Raw genomic sequence first — 23,973 nt, 5'->3', positions numbered from 1 at the left:
AAAAAATCAGACAGGCAATGGGATACATCATTCATGTGTAAAGATTCGTTTAAGCACCTTCATTAAGTGAAAGATCATTGCGGCCTAGTTAGCGGCATATTTAGATGCCAAGCAAGTCGAGACAGCTCGGATCTTTGGCGGTGCGGGATGTGATAAGCATAGAATGCCTCAAGGACATTGTGTTTCCTCCAAATATCTTTCAGATTAGTGTTAAACAACAGTAGCGACTGTTGAAAAGGTACGGTAATCATATGTTGCAGTGTTGCACAGACTTGACTGAATACTTTGTGGTAAACTTCTGGTAAGTGTGCCACATGAAACGCCATGAGAAGCTATTTATATACCTTAACACAGCATTTGTCCAAGGTGGAAAACCCTCTGGGAAAGGGGTCAATTGCTACAACCTCTGTTGTGTGATCCTTAGTCTCCTTGGCAAGTTTGGTTGAGATTTGATACATAATGACCAAATGTATCACTGTCAGACAGACAGAAAGACAGACAGCAAATTGCATATTTTAGTATGATGAGAAGCACCCGCTCCCTCATGGAGCGACCAGAGGGATCATGTTATTATCCTTATTATTGTTCATATTATGTTTATTAATATTATTTTGTAATAATGTTAACATTCTCGAATCCAGAGGGTTTGCTCCCACCTGGATGGATAGCCAAACAGTTCTCCCTTGGAGGCTTATAGCCGAGATTCTCATATGCACGCGTGGGAAAGAACAGCTACAAGGATGGAGCAGATGGATGCACAGCACAAGGGGATTTATCTCGAACCCACAACAGAAACACAGACAACAGCAAATTAAATAAATGATTTAATAAACAGAAAATCAAACAGTTATAATGGAAATAAATCAAGACGCGAGGTACCTTAAATCTAAATTCCTATTTGAGGCGCCTCTGCACTCAAACACAAAAACGGATAAGGGGGAAAGATAAAGTAAAAGAAAAATCCCTCCTTTATCCTGGCACTTAGCTTCGGGTCAGGAAGTGATCTTTTATGAGCTTTGGGGTCGAGCTGCGTCGTCCTGCATGGTGGCAACCCACGCCCAAAATGGTGCCAAGCCGCTCTTGTTGCGAGAAGTGTACGGAAGGAAATTCATGCGGACGGTCCCTTTGTCAAGAGAGCCCACAAGCTGTCGTGAAAGTTCTTCCTCATGATTGTGGTGGTTGATCCTGCTCCTCCGCAGGATGCTGGGCTCACTTGCCAAGAATGGCACAACACGGGGCTTCAAGGGATGTCTCACACGATGCAGCCCAACAGTCGATGACGAGCATCTTGCTCCGTCACACAGGCAAATTCACAACACGACACGAGAATTGCGTTGCTGAATTTCATCGTGTCCAGACATAGCCAGCCAGCGAGACTTCCTCACTCAATTGCGTCCTTCCGCAACTGTATCCTACTCATTCTCTTGCTCTGAACCTCACTTTCCTTCCTCTTTGTCACCCAACGCGAGAGTCTCTGACTAACCTCACTCTTCTTCCACCGGTTCTCTTCCAGAGACATTCTCTTCCTCCTCATTCTCTCTCAAGTCACGTCCATCAATCATCCACTCCAGGAGCGTGGTTTGCTTGCTGTCCCCCTGGAGGCGGGGCTTTCTGCCTGCTTGGATATGCAGCTGTTGTTCTTTTAATGACGTGATCCCTTTTTATCACCGGTATTGAAATAAAAAACATAGGAAAAGGTCACAGGGGGCACTTACATACTGGGGGAAATTATCCTTAATCTCTACCTAATGTAACACAGCACCACCACTCCCCCCACCCCATGTGGTGACGAGTAACACAAGCTCCCAGTTTCCCAACTTAGTTTACATCGAGATTTCTCCTACACACCTGCGGACCAAGAAACTTGATACAATCCTATCTTCTCGATGAAATTCCTTCCTCTACCCCATAAACATAACAATATTATTCTGCTGTTATCATTATTGTTTTTGGTATTCCTTTTGTTATTGCAAGTGGCCTTGGAAAAATGCCACAACTACATGGAAGGATGCTCAAGCTTCTGTCTATACACCTTAACATGTCATTTTCCAAGGTGGAAATGCCAATAAAACATGGAAATTCCTCTCGGTTTGCAGTCAAATCGAAAGCATCAAAGGCTAAGAGACTGAAAATAATCCCTAAAAATGTACAAGTAAGGCAAAAACTGAATACAGATGGAACTCCGAAAACAAATGGAACTCAAGTATGTGAAATGGTGTGCACATGCACATGCACTGAAAGTCTGGTTTATTACAAAACTTCTGCGTTAAGCACCATTGCTTTAATATGTGCTTCATTTTCTTAAGATGTTCATTAAGGGCTAGAATTATTATTCCGTTGTTATTGCCCACTCGACATTTTGCAACATAAATGCTGTCCATGTCCAAAAATGTCCAGTGATAAAGACTCTAACCCTGTTGAAGGACTGTCCTTGCAACTTGTTCACAGCCACGGCAAAGCAAGGGTGGATTGGAAACTGCCGATGTACCATTTTGAGTGGATCCGTGTTCTCCAAAGGTGAAATAGCAATGTGTAGTCTGAACAGTTGCTTTCCTTTCTGAGCCCCAATCACCAGCTGTACCACAATTACATGGTCATGCAAATGCATGACGGTGTAACATGATCCAATGCAATGACCATTATCTGGATTGAAATTGCAGAGCAGCATCAACTGATCACTACCTTGAGGTTCAACATATGTGGTGGCATTTCCGATGGGAACAAAGTATAAAGAAGTTATTCTGGGTATTGGTGTGCATTGCCATTGTCAGCTGTATAGTCCGGTAAACATGCTGTTAACCTGAGAATTCTTGTCAGGTAACTGTTGACTTAACTTCAAAATTTGTTGTGTGCAACACAGTCCGTTCACGTAGCCACTAATGGTTATGGTAGTTGTCGTGTATACTGGGGAACACATTTACAGAGGTCGACCATGGTACGGCTGGCAGGAAGAGTAAGCTGCTCATCAAGGTATATGTGGAAGTCACCCGGTTCCCTATCATTTATTATGGAATCTTGCCTTCCCCAACATCAAGAAGGTACTCGACAGCAAATCCATTGTGGTATATCCTCCTCCTTCTGTCGCAAGGGCTACATGCATATTGATAGTGAGTTTATACACCTCCACATTATCCCATAAATAAGAGCTCCTAAGACGTGATGACTCGATTTATGGATGCCAACAATTTCTGACAATGGAGAGAATCTGGCACCAGTCACCACTGAAGATAACTGTGAAGCTTCTGAATGGACAACTCTGCTGCTTGTGGATATTCGGAAATTAGAAGTGGCCTGGTGGATATTTGTTATGAGAACATGGCTTGGGGAACACAGCTTGCGGATATTTGTTATTTGAAGCGGACTTGAAAAAATCCCATGATTAAAGCTGCCAGCTATACACCTTAACACGTCATTTATCCAAGGTGTAAAAACCTCTGGAGAAGGGTGGATATTAATTCTATTAATGTTGTTTTGTAATAATATTAATATTCTTGGTATGTGGTTATCATTATGTTGTAGTTGTTATTACATTTGTCATTAGAAGTGCCCTTGGTAAAATGCCACAATGAGCTATCTATACACCTTAACATGGCATTTGTCCACGGTGGAAAAACCACAGGGGGGAGGGTGGCAAATGAAGTCGCTAAAACCTTCATTGTATGACCCTTAGCCCCACTGGCAAATTTGGTTGAGATCGGATAAGTAACGACCGAATGCATCACAGTCAGACAGACCGACAGACAGACAGACACAAATTGCATATTTTTTGTATGATTTAGCTGAAGTTTCTTTAAAAAGAAAAACATGACTCACAAACAAAGCTGTCCTGCAAGGGAAGGCTCAGATCGTTGCCTGTGGTTTCAGTTTTGCAGATGGATATTCCCATTGACAAAGTTTTTTTTTTGTAAAGGCTTAAACTTTGCCATTGTGAATGTGGACTATGTTTGAAGTATCTGAAGAGGTTTTTTGACATGAGAGTTCAGAAATTTTTATTTAATTATCTTGTATATGGCTGTGGCTGCATCATTGCTGGGAGCGCGGCTGCGCCACTGATGCAGTGTGCCGTTTGCAGTTAATTGGAATTCATTTTGCCAACCTCGGAAGGATGACAAGATGAGTCAACCCACTTGGTGTTATTTAAAGGAACGACAGGGGCTCAAACTCAAGACCCTCAGATCTTAAGCCAGCCACCTTAACCATTAAGCCTACACCAGGCAAGAAAGTTTGTTATTTCTCAATAATCTTTGAGGAAAATCAGAATTTACTGATTGTATGTGTGAAATATTTCTCAATATCAAAATTATTCAATGAGCTGAATGGAAATACAAAAAAAAAAAAATAAAGAACATTTTACTCAAGTGAAAATGAAGAGATCACACAACAGAGAGATTTTTGAAAACAACCCAAAGTTGTGTATTCACTTGCATAAAGCTACCTCATTTTCATAAAAGAGTGATTCATTCAGCATGATTAAAATGATTCTCTATCCTCTCATCTCCCTTTAGTCACGTTGGAGTATGGAGGTCAAATCGCTGAGTTTCTCATCAAAGTCCAACATCCTCAGCTTCCCAGGCTGTACGATTCTGGAACAGGTAATTGCAAAATTTACAACAGAACAAATGGCAGTGTCAATGTTATTTTCCTGTGATTGGTTTTGGGGTTTATAATTTCAAGCAACAGTTTATCATAATAACAACTTTCCTACATTTCCAACGACATTATTTCATTTGCAAAAAATAATAAATTTACCTCTTTAATGTTTATGCTCAACAACCAGCAGAGTCTCAGGCAGCAACTAGAACGGCACTCGGTAGAGCGCATACCTCTACGAGGCTGAACAGTTTACTTTTTCTATCCCACTGATAGGCCAGATCTGAATCCAGACCTGAACCAAAGTCGAATCTGCTTGTTTTTGTCACCTAACCAACTCATCCATCTAGTTTTGTCCTATCTCATCGACAATGTTTTGAAATATACTGTAAATCGTTTTTGGCCCCATCTCCCATGGTGAAGAACGTATCACTTTTAAAGATAAAAATTCTCGGATCCAGATCCGGATTAGAATCATCACCAAAAAAGAACCAATTCTTCCTTGCAACACACCCATGTCCACCAAATTTCGTCCAAATCTGTCTACAACATTTTGAGAAATCCTACTCACAGACAATTAAACAGACAGACAAATAGATGGGTGAAAACATAATCTCCATCCACTTTTGGTGCTGGAGGTATTAATGATGTCAGACAAGAGGCTAAAATTAAGTGAAAGTAAAAGTTAAGAAGTTCTTATTTGACCTTCAAGTGTGTACCTAGTGCTTGTTATCTTATTGCAGGAGAATGATAACTGCAAGAGAGAGATTTTGATGAAAGAATACCATCTGTATTTAATTTTGAGGAAGGGACAGCACCCATGTCCACCAAATTTCGTCCAAATCTGTCCACAACATTTTGAGAAATCCTACTCACAGATAATGAAACAGACAGACAAACAGAAAGACAAACAGACAGATGGGTGAAAACAATCTCCATCCACTTTTGGTGCTGGAGGTATTAATGATGTCAGACAAGAGGCTAAAATTAAGTGAAAGTAAAAGTTAAGAAGTTCTTATTTGACCTTCAAGTGTGTACCTAGTGCTTGTTATCTTATTGCAGGAGAATGATAACTGCAAGAGAGAGATTTTGATGAAAGAATACCATCTGTATTTAATTTTGAGGAAGGGACAGCACCCATGTCCACCAAATTTCGTCCAAATCTGTCCACAACATTTTGAGAAATCCTACTCACAGATAATGAAACAGACAGACAAACAGAAAGACAAACAGACAGATGGGTGAAAACAATCTCCATCCACTTTTGGTGTTGGAGGTATTAATGATGTCAGACAAGAAGCTAAAATTAAGTGAAAGTAAAAGTTAAGAAGTTTTCATTTGACCTTCAAGTGTGTACCTAGTGCTTGTTATCTTATTGCAGTAGAATGATAACTGCAAGAATAACTGCAAGAAGAAGGAATACCATCTGTATTTCATTTTGAGGAAGGGAGTGTTAAAGGATATTATTACATGAGAAGTTTGTGACTAATAACTTCAATTTCTTTGTAGTATCACCAAGTTGTTTCTTTTGTTGTGTGTTAACCTTGAATGTTTGTCCTTGGTGTAAATGTGATAGTCCTTTGTGGTTTGAGAAATGTACACTTAAGGATATATTCCATATTAGAATAAGGTGGAGGAAGATGCCTGTGTCAAAAAGGTAGAATAAGATCCCCACGTCCCCACTACTCCCACACCATTACAATCGCCACTCTACTGTCGATTTGCTTGGCATCTTGAATGTCTGTACCAGAGTGCTTGCTGGTAAGGTATGGAGGGTAATTTCAAATTGGGAAAATATTTTGGGTGGAGAACAAAAGAACGAAGTAATCTATACTGATGAATGTCTGTGTGTGTGTGTGTGTGTGTGTGTGTGTGTGTGTGTGTGTGTGTGTGTGTGTGTGTGTGTGTGTGTGTGTGTGTGTGTGTGTCAGTGTGTCTCCTCCATAACTCCAAAACCAGGAAACATATGAGCCTGAAACGTTTTATGCATACAAAGAAAACTCTAAGGAGGCGCAGGGCTGAAAATTGAGTGTTTGGGTTAATTAAAACACCCCTTTTGAAGATAATTAACAGCCTTATTTAATTATATCCTTTATCAGGCACCATCCTCGGCCACTTCGTTCTCTGGGGTCTTAGGGCATATCCTGGGTTACCTCACTGGGGTCTGAAGCAGCTATGTTTTTGGGCCTGCTCAATCATGCCTTGACTTGGAACAGGCTGCAACGATTTCTTAACGATAAAGTTTTTTTTTTTCACTTTTCCCATTCGTAATATCGAATGCCTTTTCATCAGAGCTATGGATAGCTGTGTACATCAATTTTGTAAGTGCTATATATTTCAAATTCGGAGCTTGGATCGATTTCATGCATTATATGATGCAATTTTCCACGATCTACTCTCATGGACTAATTAAAGTATATCATCGAAATATGATTTCGGCTTTGAGGATCAGATATCATCCGGACTAAATAAGTGTCGAAATCTGTTGTGAAATCTGTTAATTTAAAGAAATAACGAGTCTTACAACTAAGCTGATACACCTATTTACTTTTGACAAGCAAAAGTCAGTGAATGCATTAAATCATGACAAGGCCCCTCCTTCTCCATGTATAGACAAGAAAATGTGAAATTTCCAAAGCATTAAACTTATCTTTTTCTACTGTTTGGGGAATTATATTGAGTGAACCAAAGATTTCGGAATGTTCCAAAATTAACCAGCTTTATTGAGCTGCACGATTTAATGCATTCACTGATTGACGTCGTACCCTGTCCCCAGAGCGATTGCTTATCCATAGCGCCTGCCAGATCTGTGTCTATATTTTTGGAAGTTTCGTGAGGTGCTCTACAGGGAATCAAAGCAAATCTGGTGAAAAACGCATATTTTAAAAATAAAGTTATAACATTTGCGTGGATGTTTATCCATTCGATTATATCACCAATGTACCACGTGAAGCGGGCATAGACGAGCAGGCAATGTGGTGTATTATCTGCAATGTTTTTTTCATGGGCGATTAAACTTTGCAATGTCTCCAGTGTTGTTCTCTGTTAAACAGCAACTCTTTTAGGGATAAAGTCATTATTTGAATGAATTTCGTGTCCCGATTGGGAGGTACAGTCAGCCTTTGTTACAAGGTAGAGGTGCATGATTTAGAAAGGTTATATGGTTTCTACTTGTGAGTTTCAGAGAAAAATATATTTGAGAACACCCAATTTCCGAGCCATTTGTCATATTAATGTTTTCTAAATTACAGAGCCAATTTTTTTTTCCACCTGTCACATGACGATTGGCAGCTGTTTTTAAGGCTTAATGTTTCTGCACATCTCCCGGAAAGGTCCACAATACAACGTTGTTTTTGTAGTTTATGTATTGAAATTTGTATACAATACGTTCTGGAGTCAGCAATCATGCTGATTCCAATCTGCCGATTCCTGAAGAATTGCCGAATCACCGATATCGGCAAAGCACTAATACAGTGTGTGTGTGTGTGTGTGTGTGTGTGTGTGTGTGTGTGTGTGTGTGTGTGTGTGTGTGTGTGTGTGTGTGTGTGTGTGTGTGTGTGTGTGTGTGTGTGTGTGTGTGTGTGTGTGTGTGTGTGTGTGTGTGTGTGTTGTTCATAAAGCATAACATTGTCTATCTGCTAACTCCCCCCATCCTCTCTCTCTCTCTCTCTCTCTCTCTCTCCCTCTCTCTCTCTCTCTCTCTCTCTCTCTCTCTCTCTCTCTCTCTCTCTCTCTCTCTCTCTCCCTCGTGCTCCATCTCTCCCCCCTCTCTCCGGACATGTCTGGGCAGTGTTTATCTCCAGACGTGTCCAGATTGAGTTTGCCTCTCAACCTGTCTGGATGGACTTTGTCTCTGGATGCTTCTGGATGGAGTTTGTCTCTGGGCACGTCTGGACGGAGTTTGTCTCTGGACGTGTCTGGACAGTTTGCCTCCGGACGCGTCCGAATGGGGTTTGGCTCTGGACTGTCCAGGTGGTGTTTCTCAGGATGCCTCCGGGCAGTGTTTGTCTCCAGATGTATCCGGACAGTGTTTGTCTCCGGATGCATCTGGGCAGTGTTTGTCTCTGGATGGGAGTTAATCTCCATGCATATCTGGACAGGAGTTTATCTCCGGATGTGTCAAGATGGTAGTTTATCTCTGGACATGTCCAGACAGAGTTTGTCTCCAGATGTTTCTGGGCAGAGTTCGTCTCCGGACATGTCCAGGGGAGTTTGTCTCCAGGCGCGTCTGGATGGAGTTTGTCCCCGTACGTATCCGGAAGGAGTTTGTCTCCAGACGCGTCCGGGTGGTGTCCAGACGGGAGTTTGTCTCTGAATGTGTCTGGATGGGGTTTGGCTCCAGTTCGAAGCAGTGTTTGTCTCCTGACAGCTTGGCTCCGGTTGCGGCCGGGCAGTGTTTGTCTCCGAACGTGTCCGGGTGGTGTTGATGTCCAGACGGGAGTTTGTCTCTGGACGTGTCTGGGAAGTGTTTATCTCCAAACGGCTTGGCTCTGGATGCATTCGGGTGGTTTTTTTTTCTGGACTTGTCTGGGCAGTGTTTATCTCTGGGCAGTATTTATAGTATGACCGGTACAAAATGGATTTCAGATATTATATTGTTCCCTTCTTCACTGTTATTCTATGCAGAAGCATTTTAATGAGACAATATGAATGTAATTAACGCTCCACCGCATGTCTGCCTTCCCTTCCTCTCACCTCTCTCTGCCTTCCCTTTCCCCACTCCTCCTCCCTCTCCAACTCCCCTCACTCTCCCTACCCCCTTTCTCTCCCTCACTCCTCCACCCCCTCATGCTACCTCCCCTCTCTCTCCCCCCTCTCTCTCCCCCTCTCTCCCCCCCTCTGTCTCCCCCTCTCTCTTTCTCCAACCCTCACCCTCTTCCACGCTTTTTCCCCTCCTCTCAGTATTCCCATCATTGAAGTGACAGGTGTTATTTTCTCTTGTGTAATAAGGGGGAAATTTGTCCCACATTTCCTTTGAGGGAAATTTTGCCCCACTTAACTCTGCTGTACTAAAATTTTGCAACAGCTTCATGCTTTTATGAGGTACTAGATGACCCATGAATCCGTTGGGTTCCCGTTGTGACAGTGGTTGATGAAAAAAATAATTTCAAGAAAAAAACAAGATAGCTCCAGCGAACTATACCGCTAAGGTTGTTTGCATTGATCAAATACTCCTGAAGAGTACTTGACTGAATTGGGAATTGATTTTTGAATAATTTTTTTCGTTGCCTGATTTGAACGAAACTTGATACTGCACACCGCAGGAGGATGGTGAGTGAGGTGGCCCTAAAATTTTTGCGCTATCGTGTACCATTTTGGCTGTATTTTGGGAACATACACACATACATACATACAAGATGAGAGTTTTTGTAATACACTCGATGACCCGTGAACCCGTTGTGACAGCGGTTGATAAAAAAAATCATTAAAAAAACACAAGATAGCTCCAGTGAACTATACCGCTGAAGTTGTTTGCATTGATCAAATAATCCCGAAGAGTACTTTACTGAATCGGGAATTGATTAAAAAAATTTTTTTTTTCATTGCCCAATGTAAACGAAACTTGATATTGTGCGTCAATGTGAAAAAAAAAGCGGAGAAAAGAAAGTCAAATAAATTATTGTGCGTAATCTTCTAAACACAATTTTATTTATGAATGAACATGGAAGTATTACATCAAAATGGCGATGTTTATTTTATGCTGAAAAATATATCGTTCTTTGTCTATACTAAATGTTTGAGATTTTAAAAATAAATCATTTCAGGAAAAAAAACAAAATCTAGCTCCAGCATACAATACCGCTGAGGTTGTTTGCATTGATCAAATACTCCTGAAGAGTACTTTACTGAATCGGGAATTGATTTTTTAATCATTTTTGTCGTTGCCCGATTTGAACAAAACTTGATACTGCACACCGCAGGGGAATGGTGAGTAATGTGAGCCAAAAAATTTTGTGCTATCGTGTACCGTTTTGGCTGTATTTCGAGAACATACATACATACATAATATACATACAAGATGAGAGTTTTAGTAATATATCGATAGAAGATAGATAAATAAGTTCTCTTTCACTGTGTGCATATTGTATATACATGAGGTAGTCCGTGTAGTGAATACACCACTATCTTTTCCTTCCTCTGTTATACATTACATCAATAATGTATGTATGTCAATAATGTATGCCATTTTCTTTACCTCATCACTTTTCCCTTTAATTGACACCATGTTCACTTCTATTAAAGGAAATGTCAGCGAGTTGGTGACAATCATAACCAAGACATTCATTCGCTACGAAAAGGTGCGGAATCTTATCACGAGCATACGGAAATTCTACCCTGACATACGGATTGTGGTGGCAGATGACAGCGAACCCTGGCAGAACATCACGGGTTGGAAAGTGGATCATTACAAGATGCCTTTTGGGGTGGTGTGTTTTACAATGCACCTTTTTTGCACATTAATGTTAACTCTCTGCATATATTGTAAATACATTAAAATGTCAGTTTGTTTTTTATGAGACAGAGAATGAAGCGAAAAATCTATCAAAAACTTTTGAGAAAACTATTTGGGAACAACTTAAATACTCATTTTCAATTCTGCAATGAGGACATCACCAACATTTTTGAAAGCTGCCAGCAGCAGGGGTACAGGCAGTCGGGGTGCAGGCAATAATGATGGGGATATGGGCAGGGGCAAGAGTATAGCACAAGAGAAGGCGGGTCAGTGTTGATCGGGAACATTGTACCAATTGGTCTGCAAACGTTATTCCCTCCACAATCGAAGGTGGAAGGAAGTTAAGCTTTCACACATGTCTGTCTGTCTGTCTTTCTGCTTGTCTGTGAGCAGGATATCTCAAAAAGTTGTGGATGGATTCGGACGAAATTTAGTGGACAGGTTGGATGTATGACAATGACTAATTGCTTAGATTTTGGTGAAGATCCGGATACTATAATTTAAGTGATTCTTCACCATTGAGCAATAGTATCAAAAATGATATATAGCAACATATCTCAAAAGGTTATGGATGGATTCAGACAAAACTTGGTGGACAGGTTGCATGTGTGACAAGGACGAATTGGGTCGATTTTGGTGAAGATTCAAAACCAGATACGAAAATTTTTACAGTGATTCTTCACCATTGAGAGATGGGGCCAAAACCAAAGTAAAGCATGATATTGCAAAAAATTGTGGATGAGTTATGACAAAACTCGGTGGATGAGTTGGTTAGGTGCCAAGAACAAGCCGATTAGATTTTGTTTCAGGTGAAGATCCAGATCCAGCCTATCAGTGGGATACAAAATGCAAACTGTTCAGCTTTTTGGAGGTATGCGCTCCATTGAGTGCCGTTCTAGTTTAAGAATATTATAACTTCAACCGGAGGTGTACTAACAAAGTAATATTTATCTTGAGTATGAAATATATAAACCCAATGGATACCATTTCCACTATCATCTTCTAAATCATGTTTTGTTTCCCACTGATAGGCCCGATCTGCATCTGGACCTTAACTAAGATCTAATTGGCTTGTTCTTGTCACCTACCCAACTCATCCACCAAGTTTTGTTATAACCCATCAACAACTTTTTGAAATATCTTGAAATATATCGTTTTTGGCCCCATCTCTCAATTGTGAAGAATTTGTTTTAAAATCATTGTATCCGGATCCGGATCTTCAACAAAGTCGAATCAATTCGTCCTTATCACACACCAAACCTGTCCACCAAGTTTCGTCAGAATCTGTCTACCACTTTCTGAGATATCCTGCTTACAAACAGACAGACAATCAAACAAGCAGTCATAGACTGGTACTTATGAAATTGTCAACTTGACCTCTGACCTTGTCTAATAAAAGCTGTCTCTAGAGAAGGTAGCGACGCAAACCAGAAGTTTCCACGATGATTCTGTACCAAACCATCAAAAATCGTAACGTCGACCGAAGCAAAAATCTCCATTTCTTGACGCAATTATTTAATATTATTTTATCAAAGTCACAAAACCGTAATATTCTGCCATCCACCAACAATCTTTACATAATCCGACGGCTTAGCGAGTCAGGCATGCGACGATAACCTTTATTGGGATAAAAAAAAGACTTTTAAACACCATCTTTATTGAAAACACCGTCAGCGCGCACATGCAAAACCTTTACGTGACTCAACGACGCGTCTGCTTGAGCGCGCTGCACCACGTGACGAGCCGTGATGCGGCGAGTGAAATATTTTTTATACAATCTTAAAACGTCTCCAAAACATCCGATTTTTACCAGAATTTCGACAAGCGAGTTTTAGGCGTCCTAAGTGATCGCAAAAACCGAAGACAAAATTAAAATTGAAGTTAAAACGAACTCGTAACGTCGACCGAAGCAAAAATACTCCATTTCTCCATATGAATTTACGGAATTATGTTTGACCTCACTGTGACCTTGACCTTTCACCGATTTTGACCAAAATCTAATCAGCACTAGCCATCACCCTCCTGAATCACGTGGTGTAATTTGACATTGGTACCTTCTTCCATTCTCGAGTTATCGTGCCTACAAACAAACACACAAACACACAAACAAACACAAACAAACACACAAACACACAAACACACAAACAAACACACAAACACACAAACACACAAACACACAGAGGACGGAAGTCATCAATATACTTACGAAATCTAAAGATTTCATAAGTAATAAACTAGAAATCACTCAAAAAGTGACACTTGGCAAAACAGAACAAATCAAACAATGTTGTAGCATATCCTCCACTATCAAGGCTGGGAAATAAATAAACAAACAAGAAATTTGTATGCTGGATAGAACTTAAATTCATTAATATAAATTATACCTATCTTCCAATGTTAAATCATCATTGAAATAAATTCCTGGATGGGAATCTGCATTGAGATCCTCACCAAAAATTGTGTGTTGCTCTCCTTAGCCAGTTACCGACGTACACAAAAAAATTTCAGAACGATTGCTTCAAAACTGTGGGCAAAAATCGCGTGACAAACAGGCGGAAAATCACATACTTATAGAGTGGCACTTGGCAAAACAGAACGAATTAAAACTGAGCGGCATATCCTCCACTGTCAAGGCTGGGAAATAAGAGGCAAAGAGAGACTCGGGTTACCAGTGAGTTGCCTGTTGAACAAAATCAGGAGAAAAATGTCCTGAAACAAATTGATTAAATAAAATGATGACATAAATAAATAAATATCTATAACAGTAGGTGTGTGTGTGTGTGTGTGTGTGTGTGTGTGTGTGTGTGTGTGTGTGTGTGTGTGTGTGTGTGTGTGTGTGTGTGTGTGTGTGTGTGTGTGTGTGTGTGTGTGTGTGTGTGTGATTTATTGAAAAAATATTTGAAAATCTATATCTTCAGAACCACTCAATGGATCAATCCGATACTTCACAGGTATTATCGACTACCCATGAGAAAAACCATTTGCGAACTATGACATCATCAGTCACATGGTCTGGTGGCCATCTTGGTTTTCAGGAAAAATTTTAACCATCTCTTTCTCTGGAACCGCTGAACAGATCGACGTGAAATTTCCTACATATGATCGACTCCCTGTGGGGATTTTTTCCTGAACTATGACATCATTGGTCACGTGGTGTGAAAGCCATCTTTTCTGCGCTTATTTAATCTATACCCTCCAGCTCATGCCTGGTGTTGGCTTAATGGTTCCGGTGGCAGGCTTTGGATCCTAGGGTCCTGAGTTCAAATCCCGCTCAGCTGTTGAATTAATACCAGGTGGGGTTAACTCGGCCTGTCATCCTTCCGAGGTCAGAAAAATGAGTGCCAGAGTGGCGATCCATCCAGGATTGTGCCCAATGAGACTGCTTAAGCAGCACCAACGCTCTGCACAGAGTATGGTCCCAACCTCCTCCTCTCCTCCAGCTCCAGTAACTTAAACACCTGCCTTGGAAGCCTGTCACTACTGCTCGCAGTTCTAGTTAAAATATATAATAGAAATATAATACGAGTTTGGAGGATCGGATCATGTGGAATATATAACTTGAAATCTGGAGTGAAATCTGAGAATGTGAAGAAATCAACAATGTTTCATTTTTTGCGAGTATGTGCCATTACCAATCAGATTGCTATCACTTGCAAGCCAGCTGCTCCTCATCAACCATTTCAGTGGAATGCTTTAGCCACATGTCAAGCACCCAACACTACTACAGTTGATAGCGGTAGAGTTCGTGTCCTGATCGGGATGTACAGTCGGCAGTTGCTACAAGGTAGGTACATGGTACATATGGGTAGATTTGGATCTGTAAGGCACTCTCCATGGGTGTGTGTGTGTGTGTGTGTGTGTGCATGTCTGCATGCCTGGTTATGGGTGCTGTGGTGGCAAAGTTTCATCCCGTATCTTATGATGATGATGGTGGGTGGTGAAGGTTTTATCATTTAACCTCAGCAGTGTACGAGTGATCACGTTTTCCTTTGTCCTCATGAATTTGAAAATAATTGGTTATTAGCTCCAGTTGTATTAAATCTGAAACGGGGGCTTATGGATTTGGTCTTGTTTTTCAGGTCTGTGCATGTGTGCATCCGTAACTATTTCTCGGACATGTATGGACCGATTTTATTCATACTTGGCAGAAAGACAACAAACGATGGTGCACATATGCACTTCATTTTGTTTCGCGATGCAATTAAAGATGACCGACTGGCAGGAATTTTAGTTGTAAAAACAAACAAACCCGGTGTCGAACTCGTCCTCAAGCGTTTCTTGAACATGCATTTACCAATCGTGTTCAAACTTGGCACCCAGATATTGAATGATGGCTTTGAAATGCACACCAATTTCTTTCTGAAATCAAATCCAAGATGGCCGACTGGTGGCCACTTTGTTACTTAAATGTGTCCCCACAACCATTTCTGAGATGCATTGTCCGATTTTGTTCCAACTTGGCACCAGCGCATTACATGATGGCCTAAACATGCACCTCACTTGATTTTGCAATCTTATCAAAGATGGCCGACTGGTAGACTGGTGGCCATTTTAATTGTGCATAAATATGGGCCAGCCATTTAACTCCAAACAGCAAGATTAGTAAAACAACGGGGTCTATGACATTTTATGTCTTTTTTACTTGTTTTGTATGACGGGTATTCTTTATTAAAGTTGTACAGTTTCTCTTTTTGAGTTTCAAAGGAAAATATATTTGGCGAGCGAGGTACCCGACTGTGCTATGCACGGGAGGGGCTGGACAGCCGCTGAACAGCCGGTCCGTGAAGGACTTGAGCAAAAAATGACGAAACTACAAATGCCAAATCTGCGAATTTCATGGGTGGAACCCCTCACATGATTTCCTCATTTTGCTTTCAACTCAATCTCTCTATATTTTCATGATAAACAGCATCATTCCAATCACAAATTATGAAATTAATACTAGACCATTAATTTAACAAAATACAATATTACAAACACTGGTGAAGTAAACAAAGTATTTCAATGAAGTCATGACGATTCTGCAAAATGCCGAATCTGCGAATGTCACAGGTGGAATCCCTCACATTATTAACTGAATCGCTTTTAAACTTGATCTCTCTGTATTTTCATTCCACACAGCATCAATCTAATCACATATTCATACTATACCATTAATATAACAAAATACAATATTACAAACACTCGTGAGGTAAACGAAGAGAAACTACATTCTGAGGTGACATCCGGATTGGGAGCAGCTTCGTACAGATCGAAAGTCGAAATCATAATTGTATTGAGGTTTTATGAAACCTCACACCCACCTGAGGACACTGGCTGGTGCCCTAAAATGTTCCACAGGTTTGGTGGGGCTTTCCCCCAAACTGAGGCAGTAGTTCAGGGTCAGACTGACGGACAGACTCCTGCTTCATAATACAGTACAGATAACACCCGATTTCTGAGCCCTTCACCATATTAACGTGTTTTCTAAATTACAGAACCAATTTTTTTCCACCCGTCACGCGACGATTGTATATGTATTTATGTGTGTGTGTGTGTGTGTGTGTGTGTGTGTGTGTGTGTGTGTGTGTGTGTGTGTGTGTGTGTGTGTTGTTGTTGTTGTTCATAAAGCATAACATATTCTCTCTGATAACACCCCTACCTTCACCCCCCTCTCTTTGTCCCTTCCTTACTCTAACCCTCCTAATACAGTTCAGCACCAATCTCCTACACCTCTCTCTCTCTCCACTCTCACCCCACACCCCTCTAGCTCTCTCTCTCTCCGGACGTGTCTGGGCGGTGGCTATGTTCAGTTGGTGGTTATGTCTGGATGTTGGTTATCTCCAGACAAGTCTGAACAGTGGTTAACTCCGTACAAGTCTGGACAGTGGTTATGTTCAGACAGGCCCTCCACTCACACTGCCTTCCCTTGCCCTCCCCTCACGCTGCCCTACTTTGCCCTCCCCTCACACTGCCTTCCCTTCCTCTGCCCTCACTCTGCCTTCCCCTCCCTTCACACTGCTTTCCCTTCCTCCATAAGCATTAAGAATAATTTCTATTCTCTTGTGCCTTTTCATTGTGATTTCTGTCCATCAATTGTAAATACATGTTCATGATTGCTATCGTAAATACCTGCTATTGATGATTGAATAAACCTTTTTGTGCTCGTTAAACAGCTAAACGTTTCCAACCTGCATGCCTTTGTCCTTTCTGCCATTGGTCCAACATCATGCAAGTTTAGTTCGATGGGAAGTTTTGCCCCACTGATTGGCTCCGTGATTAGCCAACAGCTATCTGCGGTTCACTCGGCTGTGCATAATAAATATATTGGTGGCTATTGACGGCATGACCCCTAATTAGGTTTGCCGTGCCAACAGTAAGGTAACGCATAACCAAGGAGTGAAAACACTGCTATACTCTGCAGTTCCAATCAGTGGCCACAGTTGCCTAGAAACCCGTCAGACTGCAGAGTTATCTGTGACTGGCGGCCTCAGGACCGATGGTCGGGTAAAGGTCCGAGGAGCTACCTCGTGAGAACCCAGACCTGCGTCCGATACACTATTATGAAACCAAAGGCAAAATAGTGCAGCTACACTACTCCTGTTCCCAATGACAACACCTATATTTCATCTAAAGTTTCGCCCATCCCTTTGACCCCAATTATTTTGTTTTTCCTGCACTATTCCAGGTTGTAAAATCAAATGTTTTGTAGGCCAATCAAGTTCAATATTTAGATTATTCCAGACCTGGAATTGATGCCTTCACATAGCTAAATACCATCTCATTGATGCTCGCTGCCCTCACCACCCACAGAAGTGCCATCACCTCCAACACAAAACAGTCAGTAGGAGTCACACGGTAGATGGCATAGGCAAAAACACAAGGCAAAACCACAATCCTCCATGTAGCGGTCAAAAAGGAAACACCCCTACAGAGTATGAATTATGCAAAGGCGTCAATGATGCAGGTTAATTCTGACCGTGCATACATGAGGAAAGGGTGCCAATGGTGACCCAGAAGTCAGAGGATTTATTAAGGGTGATATAATGACCATCAGTCACGCATCCAGAAGTGGCAGGATGCAAAAGTCATTGCAGGTTAAGAGTGTTAGATAGAGGAACGCACTGTCTGCTTCCGAATATTGGCAAAATAACCCATACAGAAAGGAAGAAAACACAAAATGATGGTGCAGCCTGAAAATTAACGGCGTTGCCGACAGTAATCTTGATTAAAGCTGGAATTATACAGGTACCCAGAAGCATTGAGGATAGAGGGTAACATGGACATTGGCAAGAGTGGTAGGTAGGTTGGCACAGATGGGTGATTATGGTGTTTTATCAAAAGGTGAATGTGCTGGACTGTTGACAATAATAATAATAATAATAATAATAATAATAATAATAATAATATTAAATGTCCACCATATCATCTATCTACAGGGTTGGTTTGCTGGGAGAAACCTGGCTGTTTCACAGGTAGCCACTAAGTACCTCTTATGGGTGGATGATGACTTTGTATTCACAACGGACACCAAATTGGAGGAATTCCTCACCGTGTTGGAAGGGACCACATTGGATATGGTGAGAACCCAGCCTAATGAATCTTTCTTGTTCACTGAAGTGTGATATTAATGAGCTGGAATTGCTATTAAAAATACTTTTTTAACAGAGAGTTCACAGAATACCTTACTCCATGCAGTGTTTAGGTATATAATTCAAATGAAGTAAAATAACGATTTTAAAAGTTGTTTAAAAAAACTCAGAATTTTAGTGCTGCTGATGCAGTCTTATTCACCACTTTATGTCACATGTCCAATTACTGCAAAACTGGAGGCTTTTGGAAGCAATAAGCAGGCGATTTGTGCTCTACAGTGTTCAAGTACTGTATATAATTAAATTTAAATAAAATAAAGATTGTAAAGGTCGTATAAAGACCCCCTAAGAACCCTAAAACACCTTAAACCCTGGAGACCCTTTAAAACCCATATGACCCCGAATATCCCTAAGACTCTCAAGATTATTTACGACCCCCCAATACCCCAAAAACTCTATATACCCCAAAACACTTTAAGATCTCTGAGCCCCTTTATATCACAAATACCCTTGTCAAAGATATCTCAATTCCTCCTGTAAATTTGAGTCATGTATTAAAAACAAACATAACTAGTGGTGCCAGGCACAACAAATCCCGCCCATTTAAGGCATAAAGTCTTCGGACCCTACCGATCTTCACAAATATGCATTTTTCACTATAGGAATGGGTAGGATTATAAGTGACAAATAGAATAAGGTTCACTATAAGCTTAGTTTGAAGTAAATCAGATCATTTTTGACAAAGTTATCAGCGAAAAACGATTTTGATCTTTTCGTGACCTTGACCTTGACCTTTGATCCGATTGGACCCAAAAGTTAATGGGGTCGTCCAAGGTTCATTGCCCACCTGTGGATTAAATTTGATAGTGTTTGCTGAAGCCGTTTTGCCATAAAGTTGCTAACAGACAGACAGATAAACAAACAAACAGACAATCAAGCAGTCATAGACTGGTACTTACGAAATCGTCAACTTTACCTCTGACCTTGTCTAATAAAAGCTGTCTCTAGAGAAGGTAGCGACGCAAACCAGAAGTTTCTACGATGATTCTGTTCCAAACCATCAAAAATCGAATGTTTGACCTCACTGTGACCTTGACCGTTAACCGATTTTGACCAAAATCTAATCATCACTAGCCATCACCCTCCTGAATCACGTGGTGTAATTTGACATTGGTAGCTTCTTCCGTTCTCGAGTTATCTGTACCAAACCATCAAAAATCGAATATTTGACCTCACTGTGACCTTGACCTTTTACCGATTTTGACCAAAATCTAATCAGCACTAGCCATCACCCTCCTGAATCACGTGGTGTAATTTGACATTGGTAGCTTCTTCCGTTCTCTAATTATCATGCCTACAAACAAACAAACAAACTAACAAACAAACAGAAACGGAAGTCATCAATATACTTACGATATCTTTAGATTTCGTAAGTAACAAACCGGACGATTACAATATCCCGCTCCCTCCCTCCAGAGGGCGGGATAAATAAATGCAAACAAACATGAACATATCGATATGAAGAATTCAGAGGAGTTTCAATAAGCACCACAGGCTTCCTCTGATTCTGCAGTACATGGAGAGTTTGAATTATTATATAGTATTCAGTGAGACTATGTCTGTTCATCCTCCAGACATACTGACACCATAGCTGATGTTTTGGGGTTCAGGGGAATAATCACTCACAGCTTTGTAGCAGCAGCCATCTGGAGGTCAGCTTAATTTTGAAGGGCTCAGGAATACTTATGACCTGAAAGTTGATAGGACTTCTAGACATTTCTTACACACACATTCCATTTAAGCCATGCTCCTGTTTCCAGCCAAACTTTCAGACACCAGTATATCATTATTTATGTGTAAGAATACCTTAATAAGCAAAATAAAATAATAGGTGATTCAATTGTACTGAATAAAGATTAAAGATTATTTGGAAGGCCAATCTGTTTTCGGGAACAAGGGGCATTTTTACTGTGCAGATTGATTATTATCTTCCAATACAGGAAAGAGATAAAAGTTCATTTAAAATGTAAATATATTATTTAAAATGATAGATGTTCAAGCACATAGATGTAATAATCAAGTTGCATTTGAGTGCATTTCCCAATAAAGGGTGAAAACAATACATTGTGCTCTATACTAAAAAATTTACTTTCTCAAGTTAATTGGCAACATTTTATTATTCTTTTATCACCCTCAAACCCATCATGCTGATTTTGGAGAAATTTGCATTGACATTCTTTCCTTTTTATCATTCAGACAACATCACAATCAATGAATTTTTAAAAGTTCACATAGGCAATTCTTGAATGAACATTCCATATTCCAGGGGGACATCAGCATCCATGTGCAAATCACTGAGCCTCACCCTCCCCATCAAAACCTGCCAACAAAGTTTTACACAGCTTGCTGATCCATCTTTGCTTGGAGGTGAACGGTGATACAAGGACGGAGGTGCTGGTTCAGACAGGTGTCGCGCACTCCACGTTGTGCTGGGTATCAGGACCTTGATCTTCTCCTGCATGTTGCTTTGATGCCTAGGTGCATGCAATATCTCCAAAGAGGACAGTGTTGTCTCACCGCAATGTGAGACAGTTATCTCACTTCATGATCAGGATCAGTTGTTTTTTTTTTTGACAATGACTTGGGCATTTAGAAAGCTCATGGCATGTCTCTAACGAGGAAGAAGAAGCAGTGGCTACAAGCATTTTCCTTCAGAAGTCCAACGCCACTTTGCAGAGTAGAGTCTCTCATGAATCTCCTTTCCCCCACCACAATCTCATGCTCTGTCATGGTGAAAGAGTAACCAAGTTTGGTTAAACTTGGTGTAGGACAGAGCATAGATGGATGAGAGTAGGTGAATGAGAGTAGCATCATGTGCAAGGCGCTGTTTGAAACGAGTCCATCACACCACACGCAGTATAGCCGGAGGCATATCGGAGTGGAGGAGCCAAGGTGCAGAAAAGTGTGGAGCAGAAAGTCTTGAACACAAGCCACTCCAGAGTACGTCATCAGGATTGCCCACTCCGCACACTCCAATATCATGATCGCAAGATATTCATTTGCTGATGCATAAAGAAATTCCATTTAGTAATTCCAACCAAGTGGGTCCAGCATGAAAGGGCAGGAAAGTTTCATTTCTTACAAATGGCAAACCACTGGTAAAGAACAGTGAGACCGATGACCACCTCAGGCATAACATCTGCCCATGGTCATATAACATGTTCATTTTAAATTGCCTATGTACTCCTCAAATTGCAATCTCGCACAGATCATTAAATTCCCTTGAGTCAAGACCCAAAATGCAATCTTTTATTAAAATAATGTTTTTTTTTTCTTTTTTTACTCTGTTTTAATTTTGACATATAACAGGTCCATATACTTTGAGTAAAAATGATTTGTTATATTTCTTGAATGACTAAAATGCTGACATGAAATTAGTGTGTATGTTTTCGTTACAATACACAGCTGGTGTACAAAACTATCAGTTCCAATATTTATAAAGACAAGCACTAAATCTGAGCAATATCTCAGGCAAATTTTAAGCACGGAAGGTGATATTTGGACACAAAAGTGATCAAGTGATTTGGCTGCAAAGGGTGTTTTTGATTTATTGATAAATCAATTAATCGATTAATTATTTATTTTTTGATTACTTAAATGAATTAATTTTCAAAAAGTTGCAGATTCGGATGAGACAGTCGTGGTTTAGTTATGTTATTGGCCAACTGATTGATAAATTTATTATTTTAGATTATTATTTATTTATTTTAATTTCGAAAATAATCAATCAATTATTGTACACTGCTCCCTCCCAATTCTGTCTGTATGTGCTGCATGACGGCATCGCTGGGTGTGGAAGGTGGCCTGGCAATGTCTCGTGCTGGAGGATATGTTACTTATTTGGCATTGGGGTGGTGTACTTTCAATGTGTTGTATACCATCCCTCCGTATTACATCTCCAGACACTGCACAACATAATCGCCAGGCGGCGAAGGCGTCCCGGTGATGACGAGTGATGGAAGGGTGTACTTGGTTTTCACTGCGTTTGTTTGTATTGGTGATATCTCAGCCATCATTTGAGCGAGGAAGCTGAAATTTGGCCACAATAGCAAACAATTGCTTTGGAAAAAAGGCTATTTTTTATTTTTTGATAAAATCATTTAATTGATTAATTACTTATTTATTTTCTTTCACATCGGGGTAATAGCTCAGGGCACCTTTTGAGTTGGGAAGCTGATATTTGGACATGACAGTGCCCAAGTGATTTGGCTATAAAGGGTGTTTTTGATTTATCTTTTTTTGTATCCAATGTAGAGGCTCATGTGAGAGCTAACACACGACGAACAGCAAGGGGAGCATGAGACAAGGGGCAGGAGAGGGAAGGACAAAACAGTGGGGAACAGAGACATTTGGAGATCTGTGGAAGGGAGAGGGATGGGGCAGGGAACATGGGGTATACAAGATGGACGTTCCAGGGACTTTCAGGAAGGAAAGCATGGAATTTGAAGGAGGTGGGTTTGGGGTGGTTTAACGGGGGAAGAAAAGATCGAGGTTTTGGATGGGGGAAGACAAGAGGTGGTGGTGAACAACTGCTTTGAAGGCCTGGAGGGAAGAATGGGATTGAACAGAGTGTGGGAGTTCATTCCAAAGGCGGGAAAAAAACAAGAATGAAAGAGTGAAGGTGAACAGTGATTCGTGATTTGGTAGTTTTACCAGAAGGGGATTGTTGGTGGACCTTGAGCGCCCTGCGGAAATGTGGTGGGGACATATTGCAGACTGAGCGGGGGGGGGGGGGAGGCTAGACTGGAGAGGAGACGGTAGAAGACAGAAAGACCACCGACCTGCCTGCGGTAAGAGAGAGTGAGAGGCCCAAAGACAGCCTCATCGCAGGAGATACCAATGATCCTAAATACCTTGGTTTCCACAGCGTGAAGCCGAGAAAGGTGAGAGGCAGGAGCACCAGCCCAGAGAGGAGAGCAGTACTCCATCAGGCTGTGGATGAAAGCTTTGAATGTGGTCAGGAGCTCAGGTGGGCTGAGGAAGGACTTTGCACGATGGAGGATTCCCAGTCGGCAACTGGCTTTGGAGGCCAGGTTGGAATTGTGGCTTTCCCAGGAAAGATCATGGCAGATAGTGAGCCCCAGAAGCTTGAATGAAAGGACTTCGAGCAGAGGATTGTTAAGAAAGTAGATTGGGGGGGGGGGGGGTTCTAACCCGTCCATTCGGAGAGACATAGTGAGAGTGTGAGATTTGTCAGGATTGAAAGACATGTTCTACATGTTGGACCAGTTTGTGATTTTATCCAGATCTGCAGAGAGCAAAGAAGCTGCTGCTTGCCGGTCTGAGGAATGACAGATG

The 23,973-nt window shown here is 41.1% G+C and overlaps 1 protein-coding gene across 1 annotated transcript in view; it reads left to right on the top strand.

Moving 5' to 3' along the window:
• LOC147028011 (beta-1,4 N-acetylgalactosaminyltransferase 2-like) overlaps positions 1 to 23,973 on the top strand; it is an 81,257-nt gene that overhangs the window by 51,394 nt on the left and 5,890 nt on the right. The window contains exons 6-8 of the mRNA XM_085877931.1: positions 4,506 to 4,592; positions 10,834 to 11,018; positions 18,463 to 18,603. Coding sequence (XP_085734057.1) covers positions 4,506 to 4,592; positions 10,834 to 11,018; positions 18,463 to 18,603 — 413 coding nt within the window. The remainder of the gene's footprint in view (positions 1 to 4,505; positions 4,593 to 10,833; positions 11,019 to 18,462; positions 18,604 to 23,973) is intronic.

Source organism: Eptatretus burgeri, chromosome 4 (assembly GCF_056783735.1).
Source record: "Eptatretus burgeri isolate ZD-2024b chromosome 4, Ebu_testis_v1, whole genome shotgun sequence".
Classification (NCBI taxonomy): domain Eukaryota; kingdom Metazoa; phylum Chordata; class Myxini; order Myxiniformes; family Myxinidae; genus Eptatretus; species Eptatretus burgeri.
The sequence above is the reverse complement of the archived record's forward strand: the minus strand, read 5'-3'. Positions and strand labels throughout refer to the sequence as shown.